Consider the following 20,059-nt stretch of genomic DNA (forward strand, 5'->3'; position numbering starts at 1 on the left):
ATCGATTGTGGTGCAAAAATCTGGCTTCACGGTCAGGCGAAGAGGTTTGCGAACAGATTCCAAACTAGCCAAACCGGTATCTTGGAAGCGACGGCCTCTGGGACTAAAACACACGCCTAACCTCCAAGGGCCGACACCAAAATAGCGCAGGGAGCAACTGTTGCCTCACCTTGAATCATTCGCCAATTGACACCGCCCAGCCCTTCCAGCCCCGGAGGCTCCCGGCGACGCGCCGCTCTAGGCTTCTCCCGGGTCTCTTTATGGTAGCGCTGAGCCTCTCTAGCTCTCGCTCGCCGTCCTCTCGGTGGTAGTGCGAGGACGCGCGGAAGAGCGGGCCGCCGAGTTCGTCGTGCGTGGTTACGAGTTCTTCTCGAACCCGGGCGGAGCAGCTCGCGCTAAGGTGGAAAGGGCCGTGGGGGGAGATTGTGGGAGGGAATGAGCGGGGGCGTGGAGACCCGCTCCTGGATAGGAGGAGGTCCCGGGCCGGGTCACGGAGACCGGTGAGAAGTGGGAGAGGAGGCCCGGAAGCGAGAGGGGAGTTTTCAACGGCCAGGTGGGCCTCCCGCCTTGCAGAGTAAACCCCGCCCCCGACCCCAGGTCACCTGCCCCCTTGGAGTCGAGGCCCGGCGCGGTTCCTGCTGCATCTGTCGCGTCCGCGGGTTGTCGCCTCCCAGAGACGGGGAACCCTCGAACCTATAGCCCAGGCTTGTGCTAGTTTAGATGAGGGTCTTGTGGCCTTGAGCCAGCGTGTATCTCGCCAATTTTGTTTTTATTTTTGTAATCGAGTCCTCGTTGAAGCCGGAGGCGCAGTAGTAGCCGTTTTGGGTACCGGTACCATGCACATAGTAGGTACTCCTCGGACGTATCTGGTGGCTTGAAACATGTTGATAGAGCCGTGAACTAGGGCCTTGGGCATGTGACCACCGCAGGATTGGGGAGGGAATCATTGTGGGGTCCGTGGGCTTAGTCACATGATGTGGGAGATTCAGCCTTCTCGGTGGGAGATTCTTACAGCTTCTGGACATGTATTCATTTAAAAGACGTTGTGAGGTAACTTCTAAGTGTCCGTTTTGTGCGAGAGAAGCTTCAGCTGTAAATGGGACCCAGGTGATCCCTTGCCCTCACGGAGCTTAGTGTGTAATGGAAAAAACGAACAAGTAACAAGCCTGTGATGAGTGCCGTGAACAGGAAATCCCACGAAGTTACTACTCTTCCGCCTTGGCTGATGAAGTCACACCGTATACCTCCTGTCTTCCAACAGCTGGAAAGTAACAAAGCTTTTCTATTCACATGAACGTGTGCGCACAAAGGAAGGAGGACCTGTAGCAATGGTATTTGGGTAAGGCTCAGCCAGGGGTGAAGACACTGGTTCTGCCTTGAAGGATAACTTAGCATCACCTGGCAGACAGAAAGCCCAGGCCTTTCTTAGCAGAGAACAACATAAAGGCATACAGCATAAAAGAACTTTGCAGGTAGTGTAGTTTGACTGGAGTAATGTGGCCTTTAGAACAAATAATGGCATTCTAAGGGCCCAGACTTTGTTTTCTAAGAAGAGGTAAAAAAAAGTGTTTTCAACAGAATGATTACAATTCAGTTTCGCAATCACTCAGCCATCCATAGTGCGCATGAGTTATTGTTTGACCATTTTGGTTTACATCCAAAATAAGGTAGAAAGAGGAGAACTTTACTCATTCCTCTTGGTCTGAAAACCTCGTAGTTGTTGAAATCCCTCCTCAGTTCTCTTTGGCCTTTAGGAACCAGTTGAATAGTGACAAATTGCAAACAGAGTTTGGAGTCCTGAAGAGGTGGCTACATCTTTCCAAACTTGATCTGAGTGTACACTGGACAGCATTAAAATCTGAGGGGAGTGCATTGGGTGAGCCTAGGGTAAATCATTAGGACCTAATTAATGGATTCTGCATATAAAGTAAAATTAGGTTTGGGTGTGTATGTTTTTTAATTCATTCAGGAAATACTTAAGTGTCTCTGATATACAGCCATTGTGCTAGCTTGGTAACTAGAGCTCTAAACTTCAATTTTTTTATATGTAAATGGGGATGATAGTCCTTCAGAGTTGTAAAGAATAATGAGATGGTGTTTGTGCTATCACTGTACCTGGCCCTTACTATAAATCTTTTCATTGGTACTATGGACTATATTTTTGTTTTAAATTCTCTGTAACTTTCTTACTGGCACTGGACCTTCTTGAGGATTGAGACCATCTCATCTTGGCTCTTTAGTCCTGTTAGTGCCCACTCACATGTAATATAGACAGTTAATATTTGAAGATATTAAATGGGCACAAAACGTTGACAGTTGCAAGAGGCATGACTTCTTTATGTGTGCTCATAACTAACTAAAACTGCTGATATGCATTGTAGGGGTGGATGAAATTTTTTAAATTTTCATTAAATAAGAAAACCTAGAAAATTCTATTTAAATTATAAGATCCTATTCTTTACCCCTCCCCACAAAAGGGCATTTTTTTCATGAAAGGGGAGGACTGTTGAGTTAACCTAAAAATTCAGTAAATTTTTTGTTTGGTTAAATTTCCTCTTAATGCTACTTTCCCCACTAATTATGAGACTGGTAAAGTAAAAAGCTATAATTAATGAGAAATCAACACATTGGAACACAGTATTTTCATACCTCCCCAAAAAATTTTGGGAGGAAAAAAATTAGTTCCCTTTTTAATCTGCACTTCCCTCTGCTTTTGTTTTAGAATAGTTTCATTTTAAACTGAGTAGGTCCTATAATTTGTTCATAGGAAGTTCAGATTCCTTTTAAGAGCAGGTAAGAGGTAGAACATAATTTGAAGCTGGCACCAGAGAAAGATCTCTGATTACAGGAAGATGCAAAAAATAAAAATAAAAACAATTGCATGGTAAATGAGGTTGCCAGAATTAGCAAATAAAAATGCAGGATGCTGCCCTGGCTGGTTTGGCTCAGCAGAGTGTAGTCCTGCTTCCAGAGAGACCCGGGTTCGGTTCCCGCTAAGGGCACGTACATCGGTTGCAGTTTGTCCCCGGCCCTGGTTGGGTCGTGTGGGTGGCAACCACTCGATGTGTCCCCTTCACGTCGATGTTTTTCTTTTTTCTCTCTCTCTCCCCCTCCCACTCTATCTGAACAAAATATTGAAAAATGTCCTCGGGTGAGGATAAAAAAAAAAGCAGGATGCTCAGTTAAATTTGAATTTCAGACAAATAACAGCTTACTTTTTAGCAATATTTGGGATATAATTAAAATGAAAACTATTCATATATTATTTAAAATCTAAATTTAACTGAGCATTCTGTATTTTGTCTAGCAACTCCAGTAGTAAATAATTCTAACCCCACAATGACACCTAAGCGGATGGATGCTTAGAAAACAGTATAATTGTGCAGACAGATTAATTCCTTCAAGTGTTCCTCCAAAAATTATAGTACAGTACTCAAAAGTGTGCCAAGAGTTTCAGACATTTGGAAGCCACTGTTTACCAGAAAGGGGATGTTGGCTAACTTGAAGAAAAAACTATTTTAACTGCATTTTCCAACTAAGAGTCCAGGTTCATAGTAATTTCAACATAATTTAAGAATTTGTACAATTGTGGAAGATGTTCGAGCAAATACTAGGAACACTTATTTGAGTTAATTATATTTCCAGGTTTCCCAGAGAGTCTACGAGTGCTTAGAAAAAGCTATTCAACTTCACTGGCACAATTTAAATAGTCTGCTAATAAATTCTTATGAACAATACAGTGACTTAACCAAATTAAAAGAAAACAAAGGAATAGAAGCTCCCAGTAGCCAAGGAAAAGAATTCCCTAGTGGGTAAAAATATTACTATGGACAGAAAAAATTTCTAAAATAAATTTTCTAAGTCACAAGGATAGGGAATGTCAAATATGCTCTATCAAATATGATGTTCCTTATCAAATATGGTCAGGGTAGCTCAAGTCTTTGAATACTAAGAACTAGTCCTATGTTCTGTAAATCCTGTTATAGATTGGTGGCTACAAATTGATTATAGTTATCTACAAATATAAGAATCTGTGGCATTAATAAGACATTAAGCATTAGCAGGTTTATAATGTGCTGATCAGATTTTCTTAATTATACTGACTTAAGAAAAGTCAGAGCCAGTTTTTTGTTGTGTAACAATACCTCTCAATTTTTCTTTTTCCACTCCTTGATTTAGCTTAACACACTTTTCTCCTTAAAAATCTAATTATTTGTATGATACAGACCATTTTATTTGATGTGATTGGGACCTATACTTGGTACTTAAATTAAGTTAAAATGTTAACCTTTTAACAATTTAAATTTTATTTTTTAATTTTTAAGTTTAGTATTTTAACTTAAAACATCAAGGTGTATATTTATTCACTTTTTTTTATTACGTGAGACCAGAGTCTATTCTTTGTGGTTTTACTGATTACAGTTTGTCTCTGCAGAAAATGCATAAGAGTATCTTCAAGCCCTGGCCAGTTTGGCTCAGTGGCTGGAGCATTGGCCTGTGGAACAATGACCCGCGGGTTTGATTCCAGTCAAGGGCATGTACCTTGGTTGCAGTTGGTACCCAGCCCTGGTCAGGGTCATGCAAGAGGCAACCAGTCTGTGTGTTTCTCTCACATCGATGTTTCTCTCCCGCCCTCCCTCCCACTCTATCTGAAGATAAAATAGAAAAATGTCCTCAGGTGAGGATTTAAAAAAAGTATCAAGATTTCTCACCAGTTTTTAAATAGAGAGCAAAGCCCAGCCAGTGTGGCTCAGTGGATTGAGCATCTTCCTATGGACTGAGAGGTCCCAGTTTGATTCCCTGTCAGGGCACATGCCAGAGTTCTGGGCTCGCTCCCCAGTAAGGGGAGTACAGGAGGTAGCCAATCTATGTTTCTGTCTCTCTCTCCCAAAATAAAATAAAAGACATCTAAAAAATAAAATAAACAGAGAGTAAAGCTTATAAAAACACTTGTGAGATTGCAGATTCCTACATTTTTTAATGTTTTACCACCACCCAGATTAAAATTTTTCATATCTACTTTCAACATCAATTTTTTTTCCTAGTGACTTGCATTTGTTGTGTATTTGTTCTGGAAAATTTAGTTACGAAAAACTCTACTAGCAAATAATGAAACACTTGTGTACATGCACCAACCTTACCTTCTTCCTGTGAAGTATCCACAAATTTGCTAGCTGTTACTCCTATGTATATTTTAGTATGTATTTATGCTTTCACCCATAAGTAATATATATTACTTTGTGTGTTTAAAATTTTACATAAATAATATACTGTATATACTTTTTCATCTTTTTTCACTTTGAGATTTATGTTGATAAATGTAATTCATGCAGTCTATTTTAACTGTCCTGTAGGAGGCCCCCCTATGAGTAACCCACAGTTCCTTGTCCTTACAGTTATTTCCAGCTTTTTGCTGTCAAAAAGTGAATGCCGAAAGTCCTTGTATGTAACGTGCTCATATGGGACATATTTCCCTGGCACAGACAATTAGAACTGAAAGTACAAGGTCCTCGGATGTACGCTTCATTTTTCGAGAAATTGCAAAAAAAAAAAAACACTCTAAAACAGTTGCAGCAATTTACATTCCTCCCGAAGTATAAGAAATATATAAAAGTTGGTCACATTTTAGCTGGCACTAGGTTATCAGGTTTTTTAAAATTTTGCCAAGTGATTGTTTGAGAAATAGTATTAATTTGCACTTTACTGATAATTATGAGAGTGAACATCTTTGCATGTATTTACTGTCTGTTTTGTTCTCTTAGTGAATTGCCTATTTATGTGTGTTTAGTTTTCTAATGGGTTCTTTGCTATTTTCTCATTGATTTGTAGAAGTCAGGATTTTTTCAGATATCTGGAATAATCTAACAACAGCTTATAAGTGTGACTTTTTTTTCTCATTGAGAGTTATATAGAATGTTTAATTTTGACATATAGTCAAATGTATCCATCTTTTCACTTGATTTGTGCATTACTTTTTAAGAAATTCTTCTCTACCCCAGTATCACAATGTCTTCTATGCTTTTTGTAAATATCTTTCCGGTTTCTCTTTTCATGTATAATTCTTTAATCCAACTGGAGTGAATTTTTATGTGAGAAAGAAATCTTATTCTGCCTTTTCCCACATGGTCAGGCAGTTTTCCAAGCACCTTTCATTAAATTCTTCTCCCATTAATGTGTAATACCCATTGGTTTATAATACCATATGTCATACATCTTCCTCTTTTCATGGATCTATTTGTCTATATTATGCCCATACCACAGTTTTTATTATAATAGTTCTACAGTAAATAAATCTTACTCTGTTTCCCTTCAAGATTCTCCTGGCTTACTTGGACCTTTACTCTTGCATATAAACCAGTTTGCGGAATTCCAAGAGGAAGTAGGCAGAATACCTGATGGGATTTTGATTGGAGTAGTTTTGAATTTATAGATCAATTTCTAGAGAATTGACACATTTACTATAGGCTTTCCAAGGCATATTTCTACATGTATTAAAAGTGTCTTTTTGCCATAAAAGTCTTGTATATCATTTGTAAGATTTATATATTTTGTAAGGTATCTTAAAGTGTCTTTGGTTTTCAGTATCCTTGTTAAATTATCTTCCTAATTTTATTAGTTTGTCTGCTAAAACCTCTTATATTTTCCCATAGATATTTATATCATCTTTGAGTGTTATTTCTTGTTTCTTTTCAATTCTTATACCTTTTAATATGGTGTTAAATGGAAGCTGTGACAGCAGGTATTATGTAGTTCTAACTTTACAGGGAATGTTTCTAATGTTTTATGATTCAATATAATAATGTTTATTGTAGGCTTTTGGTAACTACCTTTCTATTTCTTGTTTGCTAAGAGTTTTCTTTCATTTAAACAGGCATTGAATTTTATCAAATGCTTTTTCAGTTTCCCAGATAAAGAGTTCGCAGCACAATCTGACTCTTTAATATTTTCTTTAGGGTGCTCTGCACATGACTTATTAAAGAGAAATCGCTCAACAAAATTAAAACAGGAAATTTGCTGGAATCAAGAATGATGGATCCGTGTTCAGTTGGAGTTCAGCTTCGTACCACAAATGAATGCCATAAAACCTATTATACTCGTAACACAGGTTTCAAGACTTTGCAAGAATTGTCATCAAATGATATGCTCTTACTTCAACTTAGAACTGGAATGACACTTTCTGGGAACAATACAATTTGCTTTCATCATGCAAAAATTTACATTGACAGATTTGAGGATTTGCAGAAGTCATGTTGTGATCCATTCAACATACATAAAAAGCTAGCCAAAAAAAATTTGCATGTAATTGACTTAGATGATGCTACTTTTCTGAGTGCAAAATTTGGCAGACAGCTTGTACCTGGTTGGAAGCTTTGTCCAAAATGCACACAGATAATCAATGGAAGTGTGGATGTTGATTCTGAAGACCGGCAGAGAAGAAAACCTGATTCAGATGTATGTATAGGAGTCATTTTTTCTGTTATTTCTACACTGTGGGGTTTTGTTTAACTATAAGGAAATCATATTTTTTTTTACTATACTAATTATCATGCAGTGGATATAAAGTTGGGGAAATGAAAATAAATGGTGTTTTTAAATATTTCCATATACTGCCTAGATCACCAATTATCAGCCTTCTTTATTTCATGGCACAAAAAAAATATTTTCTTGCAGGTCTGACCAAAAAAAAATAGGTATAATTTTTATTCATTCACACTGGGTGGCTATTGTTGGGTTGGCTGTTGTCATTTCTTCATTTGACAGTCTAAGGGAAAAGAGGTCAGTGCCCCTGACTAAATAGTCAGGTATTGCATGTTTTAAAAATTCTTGTAGCACACTAGATGAATATCTCTATTCTAGATTGAATGATAAAGAAAGTAGGCTTGGGAAAGGAATAACATAATATGCCCAAGACTCTCAAGCTGTAACTTCTAGTGCTAACTCACTTCTAGTGAGTAACTTTTAGAACATTCTGGCAAAGCCAGGACTTAACTATCTTAGTTTCTTTTCTAATACCAAAGAAACTCAGTGGGACATGCCAGCAGCAAGGGTCTATATATATAGCAAGATGGATTCCCCTTTCTATGAAGGACTTGAAAATTATGCTTTAAAAGAAACATCGGAGAAGTGACTTGCAGTAATTGTTTCTTATTTCAACTTTTTTTCCTCATTTGGCATTATCCCATTCTTGTTTGGGTTTTTGAGAAGGTTGTGAGTTTTCTTTGCTGCTAGCTCTGAAATTTTACTTGGTATGGTTAAAGCTAATTTTAGGGCTCCCTGTGGTCAAAAAGCATACATTTTTACATCGTAAGTAATAAATATTTTATAACTCTCTTCACAGGGCTCCATTCAGATTCTTTAACCATATCAGAACAACTTAAGATTTCATAAAGCTCTCTTTGATGTAGAACAAAGACAAGTATGTCAAAGGAGCACTTCTCAAAATTGCTGTTTATAACTAATTTATAAATACTTGCTGCTGGCATATTTTTCTCGCTTTTATCTTTCATTAATAAACCAAAGTAAAAGATAATTAAAATTTTAAATTATATGTAGTGTTTTCCTTTTGTGCTCCACTTAGAGGCCTTATCTCCAGGACCCAATGTTATCTTGCAGTTCATACTAGGTACTTGCTACTGTCACATAAGATGTCTTCTCCACTTCATCCATTGCTCTTGTGGATTGTATCACATAAATCTGTTTCCTAAGTAACAAACGGTTAACTATCCAAATTTTGTAATGCATTTCAGGACTTGAAACCATATTCTCTGCTTTTGAAACCATATATAGTTGTAACGTAAACTTAAGGACTCAGGATCATTGGTAGGAACCTCAGTTGTGTGCCATTGGGTTATAAAGTAGTGTTTCTGACTTCTGCCCTGTTGGCAGCGGCCGTATCAGGTTTCACCATGTCTGCCCTTCCCCCTCTCCTATATGCCAGAAATTCAAATTAGATAATGAAAATATATATATGTAAGTTAACCAGTAAATTTTGAATGTGGTCCAGGGCTATGAAAATGTTGCAGTTGGGCTCTGAAACCTATTTTTCTTCTTTGTGAGTTCCAGACTGTGCTTTCAGGTTAAGGAATAACCTGGATTAACATTAAGTGAAATAGTAATATGATCTGATGTCAAGATTTAAGTTGATAATTTGTTTACCTTTATTCAGGGAAGAACTGCTAAAGCTTTGAAGTCATTACAGTTTGCAAACCCGGGAAAGCAAACTGAATTTGCTCCAGAAACTGGTAAAAGAGAGAAAAGAAGGCTTACAAAAAATACAAACTCTGGTTCAGACAGGTAGGCTATGTGTTACCTAGGTATATGGTAACTTTCTGCTTCGCGTCTGTATTGTTCCTCTGTCTTTCTCTTAAGTTTTGAATTTTCTGGGTAAATATTTTAAATTGGATTATCAGGAATTGGTAAGAAAATCTGAGGGCCTCATAAAAAAATGACATCTTTTTCAACTCTAAAAGTTTGTTTCTAGGAAGGTATCAGTGAAGTGAACAAAATACTTTTGGTATGAGATTAAAATAATTTAAACTATACTTAGAATTAGAGTAATTGAATTGTTTGAAAAACATTGATACGTAATTGGTATATCTGCTGCATGCTACAAAGTAAATTTTTATGAGAATTTTTATAGGTATGAAATGGAAATGGGTATGGTACAGTCAACAGAATGAATGAGGAAACTAAATGGTTTAGAATATGGCTTTTTAAATCGAGCATCTCTAAAATATAAATTGACAAAGAAATGTTAGTATAATCATTCAAAATTTTCCACAGATGCAGTTTATTCCATCTGTTAAGGTTTTCTGTTGAGTCGTTTTAAGTATTTTTAGGCCAGATTTGCTAGAGCCCATTAAAGAACAAGAAACAGATTAATTTCAGTACAAAAACCACTAGAGTAGTACACTGTAATAAAAATATGTTCACAAAGCAGTAAAGAGATTGGTAACCCAAAAAACATACCACTGTTAACTAGCTATTGTTTTATTTAAAGGTAAGGGAAGTTTTAACAGAAATATACTTATTTTTTTGGACAGAGTTTTTTGTCCATTCCTTTGCTCAGTTGATTTTTCAATGGACTTTGAGAGGCATATTCAGACTTTTTTTAATTTGCCTTAACATTTTAGAGTGGCTCTCTTCTAACATGGAGTTCATATGCTACTAGCTGTAGCGTAGCCTTGAGTCTGGTAAGTCATGTACCAGTCTGGCAGGACTTCATCACTAATTCAGAATATTTTATCTCCTTAAATTTTTTCATTACCTTATTTTCAGTTAACTATTCAAAAATAATATATTGGTGAGGTCTAATTCACCTTGTGTTGATTTTCCAGACAGGTGATACCGGCGAAGAGTAAGGTCTATGATAGCCAGGGTCTCCTGATTTTCAGCGGCATGGACCTCTGCGACTGCCTCGACGAGGACTGCCTCGGCTGTTTCTACGCTTGTCCTGCCTGCGGTTCTACCAAGTGTGGGGCTGAATGCCGCTGTGACCGCAAGTGGCTCTACGAGCAAATCGAAATTGAAGGAGGAGAAATCATCCATAATAAACATGCTGGATAATCTGTGTATCAAATTATGGGATCTTTGAAGTACTTTCTCTATTTCTAAAATTCTGTCATTCTAAGATACATTTTAAAGTTGATTGCCAAACGACAACAATTTTAAAACCACCTCAGCCTGCACTAATGTAAATTTAGACGGGCCGTTTCAGCAGTCACTTTGAGCCTGTCCGGGTCAGTGTAAACAAGTAAGGTATAGGCAGTCCTCAGTTTGCACAATTCACATGTCCACAAATTTCGATTACAGTGATTCGGTTGACTAACGCCAGTTCCCTAACAGCACAGTTCAGATTTCTGTTCCCATGGTCTATACACTGTGAGTAATTACATGAAGTAGTCACTATGTGAATAACAGATGTAGTTCATGAACAGTGACCAGTCACATTACTTCTCTCAAATTCTGCTCGTGATTTGTCACTGCATGTCTAGTAATCAGTTCACTCACAGACAGCAAAGCATACAGGTGAATTGTATCCTTGTCCTGTGTGCGACATTTTGTAAAAGTAGATTATGAAAAGAATGTGCAAAGAAATGAAAATGATAATGCGAGAAGTGAGATTTAAGGGGAACACGAATGGATTTGTGGAAGAAGTCACCGGTCATGGGGATGCTGACAGCGCTGCTGTCCTCGAGCCTGGGGTACTCGGCCAAGAACGCCCCACAGGCGCCAGCACAGCGCTCGTGTGGAAGGATGGCTGTCCCAGAGGAAGTGATGGCAAAAACTTCGCATTAAAGGAAATTACAGAAATATTTCACAACACTGAAAGTACAAACAATGAAACGATAGAAAGTCATCCAAACTCGAAGGACTATGGCAATGAAATAATACACAGATTCTCAAATCTTTCTAATGTTTTAAACGACAGTGCACTAAATAAATACTTTTTTTTACAATTTTTTAATTTATATTTTAGCTAAATAAAGCGATCATAATTTTCCCCAATGACTAAGAAAGATTGTTTGGAATGGCCATTTTGTACCGTCTCATGACTGCAAAGCCAGGCCTGCTTGTAGCAGAAAGCAGGGCCTACTTCAGGGAACAGTTCTGATACAGCTAAGTGGTTGGGTGTTAACTACTTGGGAAATGATCCCCGTATCTGTACTAAAATAGGCCATTTCTTCTCCCCACTTAAACTTCAAAAAAAAAGTATTTTGATACCGTAAACTTTTATTGTTTAGACCATGCATCATGCTTGGTGAAAATGTGTTCTTATCGACAAAAATCTTTTTCTATGTATAAAGCACAAAAGTACATAAATATATAAACAGATATTGATTAAGATTCAAAGGACAAAAAAGTCTCCTTAAGGGAGTAATAATTTTTAAAAAGGTGTAGAAACACTAGCTGAGACTACAGATTATTTGGAAATTGAAACTTGATGTTGGAATTTGTATGGGTGTTTGGAGGATGGGGTTGAGTGATAACCTCTGCTCTTTTTAAAGCAGCTACCTGTTATTCTGTCTAAAATCTTTCATCATTTAGGATACTGCCATTAAATTAGGTTTTTGGTTTTCCTCCTTAAATATAGTAGTTAAGTTTAATTAAATGAGCTTTGAACAACTTGAAATATTTTTTAGCCATCAAAACTATAAATCCATACAGTCAGTTTTATTGACCAATAGAGGTTTATTTTTATTTCTGTACATTTGCTATCTCTTAAAAACTGGTTTTACTTTGATGGAATGCCATTTTCAACCATGAAATTAAATGTCATTTTTAAGTTATAATTGTTCACTGGCCTAGTTATCAGAAGTACAATTAGTTCTTCATTTATATGTTTTAGCAGAGCACTGGCAAAAATAATATTTTAGCTTAAAGTACTTAAATGGCTAGTTTGTTTTTGTTTTTTGAACTAAGGAAACATTTTCTTATAAAAGACTAAAGCATAGACTAATTTTCTCTGAACTTCCAGGATCATTAGACCGTCTTAATTGCATTACTACCGTCATTTTTATTGCTTCCAAGTATGATTTAGTATATTGGTTAGGCTCTTCATAGGGCAAAGGAAAATCTTAGAGATTTTTTTTGTTTGAAACAGCAATATTTTTTCAGTGGGATAAATGACTTTAAAATTCAATTGTTATATTTCAGCATTATTTAAAACATTTTTGTGTTATTTTCAAAGATGGTAAGTTTTCTGAGGAAAAATTTCTTGGAGAACAATTATGCTAATATTTGTTTTTTTATGTCTATTTAGGAGACCAAATTTTTAATGAGCATGCAAAGGTTTATGGAGAAATCTATATCTGATTTAGAGTAGGCTATAATAAAAGCTGTGTTTTGTAAAACTTGTATCTCAAGTCCACTTACTGTTTTTTAAAATAAAATTTCAGAAATACAGAAAACAGAATTACCTAGACCCTTTTTACATTTTGGGTATGATTCAAAGTGGCCAAATTATTTTAGAATGCTATTACTCTAAAAAGCAAAAATAAAAGTTATAAAAACATTCAGCTTCTCCCGTATGTGGCTCCTGGTGAAGTTAATGTAAGTCCACAAACCTTGATCTTACACAATGTTTTGGTCACAAACATTAAAAATGCCTATGTATATTTCAGTAAAATAAGTGACATCCCATGTGATCTTTTTCCTATTTGTCTTTTACAAATATAAGAAAATAGCTTTGGAATATTATGTGAGATTCTTCTGTTGTTGAGATTTACATCTAGTTCTATTAACAGCCTATTCTAAGACTGCTTGCCTGGCATGGATTCAACTAGGTAATTTTTAGCAGATGTATTTTGAAGTGTATATACATATATAGAGTGATTTATTAATACAGAGAGTATAATTTTAGTCAGTTCTAGCATGGTTCTTAACTTTTCGGAGGTCAGAGACCCCTGTGAGAAGTTGATGAAAGCTATGAACTATCTCCCCAGAAAAAAAAATATTCATGTGCTCACAAATACTCCATGTTCAGAATCCCTGAACATGTATCGGAGTTCCTAAGTAATAGGACATATTCTGTAAACCAGTTGACTTTTTTAGGCCAAAGGTGGCTGTCTGAAGTGTGGTTTGGTTTGTAATATAGTATTGAAGATGGTTTTTGTTGAACAAAATCAGAGCAGTTCAGTTCTTTGAAAGGACTGTTGTGAAAAACCAGATCCCACTACACCTCCCATTCTCACCCCGCTGTTCTCCCCCCAAAGGGTAATTTGCAAGTCAAATAACAATGTAGAAAGCAGGGGTCTTAAATGGACTAAGCTTTGGTAATTAGAGATTTTCTATTTCGCTGTGGTCACCATGCTAGAGCCTGTAGAAATTCATGTGACATAGCCTTGGTTTTTGCTGACATCTGCTGGTATCTTCGTGAAAGTAAACTGCGGCTTCTGAACACTAACCTCATGTCTTCTAGATTAAACTTTAAACACTGGTAATGACATTGAAGTGGGAAGTTTTTAAAGAAACTCTCAAAGTAGAACAGCTTCTCTTTTTAGCCTTCTTAGGACTTGCCCCACAGTAGTCAACCATATGAGGTTTAATTTTCAAGAATGGAATCGATGGTGTATACAAAAGTACGCATAGGCACTTTTGGGTTTCTTTCATTTATTTTTATAAAGTGGAAAGACTTGGAAAAATAATGTTTTTATCTATGTTCTTTTTAAAAATTGCCAAACACTTCATTGAACACTTAGTTTGAAAGGTGTAATAGCCTTCTGTAGAGTATGTATTCCCAACTTGTAGATTATTTTGTGATGGTACAGTTCTGAGGATTGACTCGTTTTACCAAGATAATTTAACTTCAAGAAGCTGGAGGAAATTTACCAGATAAAGCAATTGGGTTAGTAATTCTGGATCTTTAAATGCAATTTGAAAGCATTTAACACCAGCTCTATGCAGTGGCACAGCTAAAGGTGCTGTTTCTCCTGTGATTGAAGCCACGAGGGAATGATTTCTTTGCAGACACTTAATGACTAGAAACTTCAACTTTCTCATTTCATACCACCATAAGCAAACAAATATGTTTTATTCAAGAGTTGCCATAATCTTTCCAGACTATGTGAGATAAGTGAACTTTGCTAAAAAAAAATGTTTGCAAACGTTGCTAAAACTGCCAAAACCTCCTAACACTCCCGGCTTCAACAGCTAACACCTGGAAACACAAAAGAAGGGTTAGACTCCTGATTTTCACGTAAACAGGCTGGGTGATACTTTTTTACCCCGTTCTTTTCACAGGCACATTTTGAGGTGAGGACACATTTTACTTTAATGGAATAAAATAAAAACCAGACATTGCCTCAGGGTTCAGAATCCTTGTCTTTTCGAGAGAAAAGAAAACATCGAAAATCAAGTATGAAAACCTTAAATCAGGCTTTAGTGGGAGACCTGAACATTACTAAATGTAAATACTGGCTCTGTAAATATCCCTTTGTTATCAACAAACCATCAGAACAATGTGATAAATCCAAAGTAAGTTGGTTTTTATTGTTTTATACCCTGATAGCTAAAATTTATGATTTGGACTTTAAGGTAGTATTTACTTGTAGTTTTTGGTGGCATAAGATAAAATAATGATCTCTCTCATTGATGTTTCTACCTCTCTTTCCCTCTTTCTCTCTAAAATCAATAAAGAAAAGAAAAGAAAACAATTTTTTTTAATAGCCCAGCCAGTGTGGCTCAGTAGTTGAGCGTCGACCCACGCACCAAGAGGTCGCTGGTTTAATTCCTAATCAGGGCACATGCCCAAGTTGTGGGCCCGATCCCCAGTGGGGGGCCTGCAGGGGACATCCAATTGATGTTTCTATCTCTCCCTCTCCCTTCCTCTTTCTCTAAAATCAATAAAGAAAAAAAAAATTTAAGATAAAATAATGACAACAGTGGTACCAGGTGAAAGGGTTTTACAAGATTCTGGGTAAAGTACAAATTTAATTTTTGGCATTAAGATAGGTAAAGTGATTCGGGATGTTCAGTGAATTGTGGCATCAGTAAGGTTTTTGATCTCATGCTTTCCCCTAAGGTTACTTGGCCTTTTGCTTTGGATTGGACTTGTATTGTTCTCCAGGTTAACATAATACAGTGATATCAGATCACTTCATGAAAAGAGAGCTTTGGCTGTGATCTGAAATGATCTGAAGCTCACTTGAGGGGTTTTGTTTTGTTTTGTAAATGAGATTTTTTAAAATGCCAACAGCTTCTACTCATGATTTAGTGAATGAGATTATGCAAAGAGAATTTCTGCATAAAATACAGGTCCTATTTGGGGCATGCAAATCAGATTTCTTTTTCCAAAATAATTTGGCTCATGGCATTCCTAAAGTGGGCCACAAGAGGACTTCCCTGTAGGAAATGTTGAAATGAAAAAGAAACATTTCCATAATGTTTCAGTAAAAGTTTGCAACTCATCTCAAAAGGTATCTTGGACCAGTGCATATATTCATTGATGTCTTTGTATCAAAGAACTACACATACAGCTAAAGATCCCGAAGAGACCAAGCCTCACACCCACACCCACACCCACACCCACACCCACACCCACACCCACCTAAGCGTCTCCTCAGACCCTTTCAAAGAAATGGCCCTAGGAGATTCTTACCACTTTGAATTTCATTTCCCCTGGTCCCAACCGATTGGATTAGTGGGAGCCCTGACCCTAGGAAAGCTCATCTGTGTCTTGGCCAGAAGCTTCTGTGTTGGGCAAATGTTAAAGAAACACCGCCCAAAGGACGAGGGTGATGCTGCGCCGATCAGATGCAGGAATTTAAACAAAAGGTAAGGGAGAAAATTTTGTTTGTACAAGGAGAGGTGAAGGACAGATAGCTAAGGCACGGTGATGGAACAGGAGGTTCTGTGCTTAACAGCTGGAAGGCAACACCTGCTAGGGACTGAGTCACCGGAGCAGCTCCAAGATTTACACATCTTTTGTGTCTTAGAAATACCCAGTCTCCATGAAGCCTGGCCATGAAGCCAGGATCCCTCTAATTTGTATGTGTACTTCCAACAAACACTCCATTACTAAAAAAAAAAATTGCATAAGGAGTTAGTCAATCACCTGCAGAGCTGTACGAACACCCTGCCCTTCGAGGTCAGAGAAGAGACTCCTGGAGGCGTCATGTCACGTGGCCGCATGTTGGCAGGTCTGGAGCAGGGGCAGAGGGCTTTGCACGTCTAGCAAGTTTGCAGGCGAGGTTGAAGTGGCTGGTCTGGGAACCACACTTGAAGAACCACTGTTTTGCAAGGGTAGCTCTCAGCATGCCTGTACCCGGGCCTCACCCTCAGATGTTGGATGTCATTGGTCTGGGGTTTGGCCTGAGCATTGGCAGACCACTTCCCTTCTGGCTCAGTGGAAGGATCACTCGGAATTCAAGTAGGTAAGTGTGTCCACTTGACTAGGTCGTGGTATCCAGTTTTCGGTGAACTAATGACTCGATGTTTCTGTGAAGATTTTTTTTTGGATGTGATTAACATTTAAGTCAACAGACTTTGAATTAAGCAGATTACCTTCCATAAGGTGAGGGGGCCTCATCCAATCAGTTGAAGGCCTAATGTACCCCAAAGAAGAAGGAACTCCACCTCAGACGGCCTTCAGATTCAAGCTACGACGTCAAGTCTTCCATCGGTCCCCAGACAGCAGATTTGGGGCTTGCCAGCCCCCCAACAATTTTGTGAGCCAATTCCTTACAATAAAACTTGCTCTCTGTATATACATCCCCTTGCTTTCATTTCTCTGAAGAACCCTAGCTAATACGTTAACCTAATTAGTCTCCATTCCAAATTGATTCCCAGAAAGGCCCGGGCTCTCAATCAAAAAATCACTAGATTTTCTTTTTTTTTTTTTTTTATCCTCACCCGAGGACATTTTTCCATTTTTGTTCAGATAGAGTGGAAGGGAGAGAAAGAAACATCGACGTGAAAGGGACACATCGAGTAGCTGCCTCCCACACAACCCCAACCGGGGCTGGGGACAAACCCCACCGAAGTACGAGCCCTTAGCGGGAACCGAACCTGCGTTTCTCTGGACCGCGGGCCGACGTTCTAACCCCTGAGCCAAACTGACCAAGGCCAGATTTTTTTTTTTTTTTTTTTTTTTAGCTATATCTAGCCTTAGGTGAGTCAATGCATATAAAGCTCAGTGATTTTTTTACTTCTTTATCCTGTTCATAGTATCAAATCTATTTGGTTCCTCTTTGGAACATTCTTAAATCCACTTTAGGTTTTTTGTTCATTTTTATTTTGTCTCTACCACCCAGTTAAAAATCAATAGTGTATTGTATGCCCAGCATTAATTTGGGTGTTAGCACAGAATTTAACTTTGAGCAGCCACCCTCATACGCTCAGGCCCTGTAGTTCAGGTGGTGTTGGCCTCAGTCTGTGGTTCCAGGGCTGGGCGCATCCCCAAGCCCTGGCCTTTGAGAGTGCAGCATCTCCCTACCTTAGAGGATGCTTTAAGGGCAGGTGCAGGACCAGCCAGGCCAGTCAAAGCCAATCAGCATCAGCTTTGCTGGGGTTAGAGAAAAAGAGATGCTCTTTTTCAGTGAGGGTTGCTAAGTTCTAGATTTAAGACTGGATCTGTTGGTGGCTAATCTGGACAAGATTTAAGAAGAATCTGCTTTAGCCCTGGCCATTTTTCTCAGTGGTTAGAGCATCGGCCCATGGACCAAAGATTTCACGGGTTCAATTCTGACCAAGGGCACGTACCTCAGTTGTGGTTCCTTTCCCAGCCCTGGTCAAGGTCATGCGGGAGGCAGCCAGTCAATGTGTCTCTCTCACTTTGATGTCTCTCTCTCTCTCTCTCTCTCTCTCTCTCTCTCTCTCTCTCTCTCTCTCTCTCCCCCCTCCCTGTCTCCCTGCCTCCCTCCCTCCCTCCCTCACACTCTGTCTGAAAATAAATAGAAAAATATCCTCGGGTGAGGATTTAAAAAAAAAAAAGAATCTGCCTTAGAATGAAAACAGGTAAAAGCAGAAGCTAAAGTACAACACAGACAGGATTTGAGTACCTGGATCTAGTTAAGTGGAAGTCAACCCCGGACTTTTCAGTTACATAGATCAATCGTTTTCTCTTTTCCCCCATGATTGTCCACTAAGTGAATACAAGGTAGTGACCAGATGGAGAGTTAGTTCTATTCACATGAGGCTAAAAACCACCAGAGAGCAAAGGTAAAATGAGTTTAGAACATAGGCCTTTGGAACTTATACACAGCACTCTCCCCCTATCCACAGTTCCACTTTCCGCAATTTCCATTACCCCAGGCCAACCGCAGTCTGAAAATATTTAACGGAAAATTTCAGAGATAAACAATACAAAGTTTTCCATTGTGTGCCATTCTGAGCAGTGTGATGAAGTCTCACAGGGCCGCTCCTTCTGCCAGGACGTGAAGCCTCCACGCCCGTCAGTCACTTAGCCGTCTGGGTTGTCATACTGACTGCCGTGGAACCCCAGGGCTTGTGCTACGTCACCCCTGTTTTACTAGTAATGGACCCAAGGCTCAAGCGCAGCCATGCTGGCAATTCAGACTTGCCAGAGAGAATCTGCGACGTGCTTCCTTCCGTGAAAAAGGTGAACATTCTCAACTTCATGAGGAAAGAGAAAAGCACATACAGAGGTTGCTTAATAACGAATCTATCCGTGAAATTGTGAAAAAGGAAAAGCAAATTTGTGCTGGTTTGGATGTCACACCTTCAACTGCCAAAGTTACAGCCACAATGAGTGAAAAGTGCTTAGTTAAGATGGAAAAGGCCTTGCCCGGCCAGTGTGGCTCAGTGGGTGAACATCGACCCATGCACCAAGAGGTTGTGGGTTCGATTCCCAGTCAGGGAACATGCCCAGGTGCTCAGCCCGATCCCCAGTAAGGGGCATGCAGGAGGCAGCCAATCAGTGTTCTCTCTCAGCAATGTTTCTATCTCTCCCTCTCCTTTCCTCTCTCTCTAAAATCAATAAAGAAAAAAAATTTTTTTTAAAAAGATGGAAAAGGCCTTGAACTTTATCATAGGCATCTGTACACAGGAAAAAATGTAGTGTATCCACCCGAAACTATCCACCGTGTCATGCATCCGCTGGGGGTCTGGAAGCCTATCCCCCGGGAAGGAGAGCAAGCAGCCACTCTGTTCCTCCAAGCCCTTGCAGAATCTTGTCCCTCGTGGGCCTCGACTCGACTTCTCTCAAGGGCACATGCAGCATAGACCCTGGCGGTTTGCTGCGAGGGTCTGAAGTCCCGTAATGAAAAATAAGAGATCTGTAATGAATAATAAAGAGACTTATAATATCAATGTTTGTGTTTTGGCTGGTATTCCTTGCTTTTAAAGTGCTTAGAGTGTTTGAAAATTGAATACTGGAAGCATTCTCTCTGTGGTTCTCTGTTTCATAGCTAGAATTCAGTTGTAGGTGAAGTGGACAGAAATGTTTAATAGCCAAGTCTGGATTAAGTAACTTGTCAGGCATTAAATGTATATAACTGCCTCAAATGTCTAATTTATAAAACATTGCTCAGAAAATTCAATGGCAGCATTAACAGCCCTGGTCCTTCTTCCCTCTGCCCTTACGACACACGATCTGTGT

At 38.7% G+C, this 20,059-nt stretch overlaps 1 protein-coding gene across 4 annotated transcripts; it reads left to right on the top strand.

The window, feature by feature from the left end:
• The first annotated feature begins 298 nt into the window (after nucleotides 1-298).
• Nucleotides 299-10,570, top strand: LOC118628948 (ADP ribosylation factor like GTPase 14 effector protein). 4 transcript variants are annotated; one of them, XM_036260019.1, is made up of 4 exons: nucleotides 299-400; nucleotides 6,954-7,452; nucleotides 9,167-9,294; nucleotides 10,338-10,570. In XM_036260019.1, the coding sequence occupies exons 2-4, from the start codon at nucleotides 7,027-7,029 to the stop codon at nucleotides 10,564-10,566; spliced, it is 783 nt and encodes a 260-aa protein (XP_036115912.1). In that variant the 5' UTR covers nucleotides 299-400; nucleotides 6,954-7,026; the 3' UTR covers nucleotides 10,567-10,570. The 4 variants fall into 4 exon arrangements, with proteins under 4 accessions (XP_036115912.1, XP_036115913.1, XP_036115914.1 ...); XM_036260020.1 differs by lacking the exon at nucleotides 299-400 and adding an exon at nucleotides 428-1,339; XM_036260021.1 differs by lacking the exon at nucleotides 299-400 and adding an exon at nucleotides 428-845.
• The last annotated feature ends 9,489 nt before the right edge of the window (nucleotides 10,571-20,059 follow it).

This window comes from Molossus molossus, unplaced genomic scaffold (genome assembly GCF_014108415.1).
Source record: "Molossus molossus isolate mMolMol1 unplaced genomic scaffold, mMolMol1.p scaffold_m16_p_13, whole genome shotgun sequence".
NCBI lineage: Eukaryota > Metazoa > Chordata > Mammalia > Chiroptera > Molossidae > Molossus > Molossus molossus.

Excerpts from the sequence above, each read along its gene's own strand:
- LOC118628948 (XM_036260019.1), top strand. The coding sequence starts at position 7,027 with ATGATGGATCCGTGTTCAGTTGGAGTTCAGCTTCGTACCACAAATGAA. Across the intron at positions 7,453-9,166 it reads GAAGAAAACCTGATTCAGAT|GGAAGAACTGCTAAAGCTTT; the intron begins GTATGTATAGGA and ends ACCTTTATTCAG. Across the intron at positions 9,295-10,337 it reads ACAAACTCTGGTTCAGACAG|ACAGGTGATACCGGCGAAGA; the intron begins GTAGGCTATGTG and ends TTGATTTTCCAG.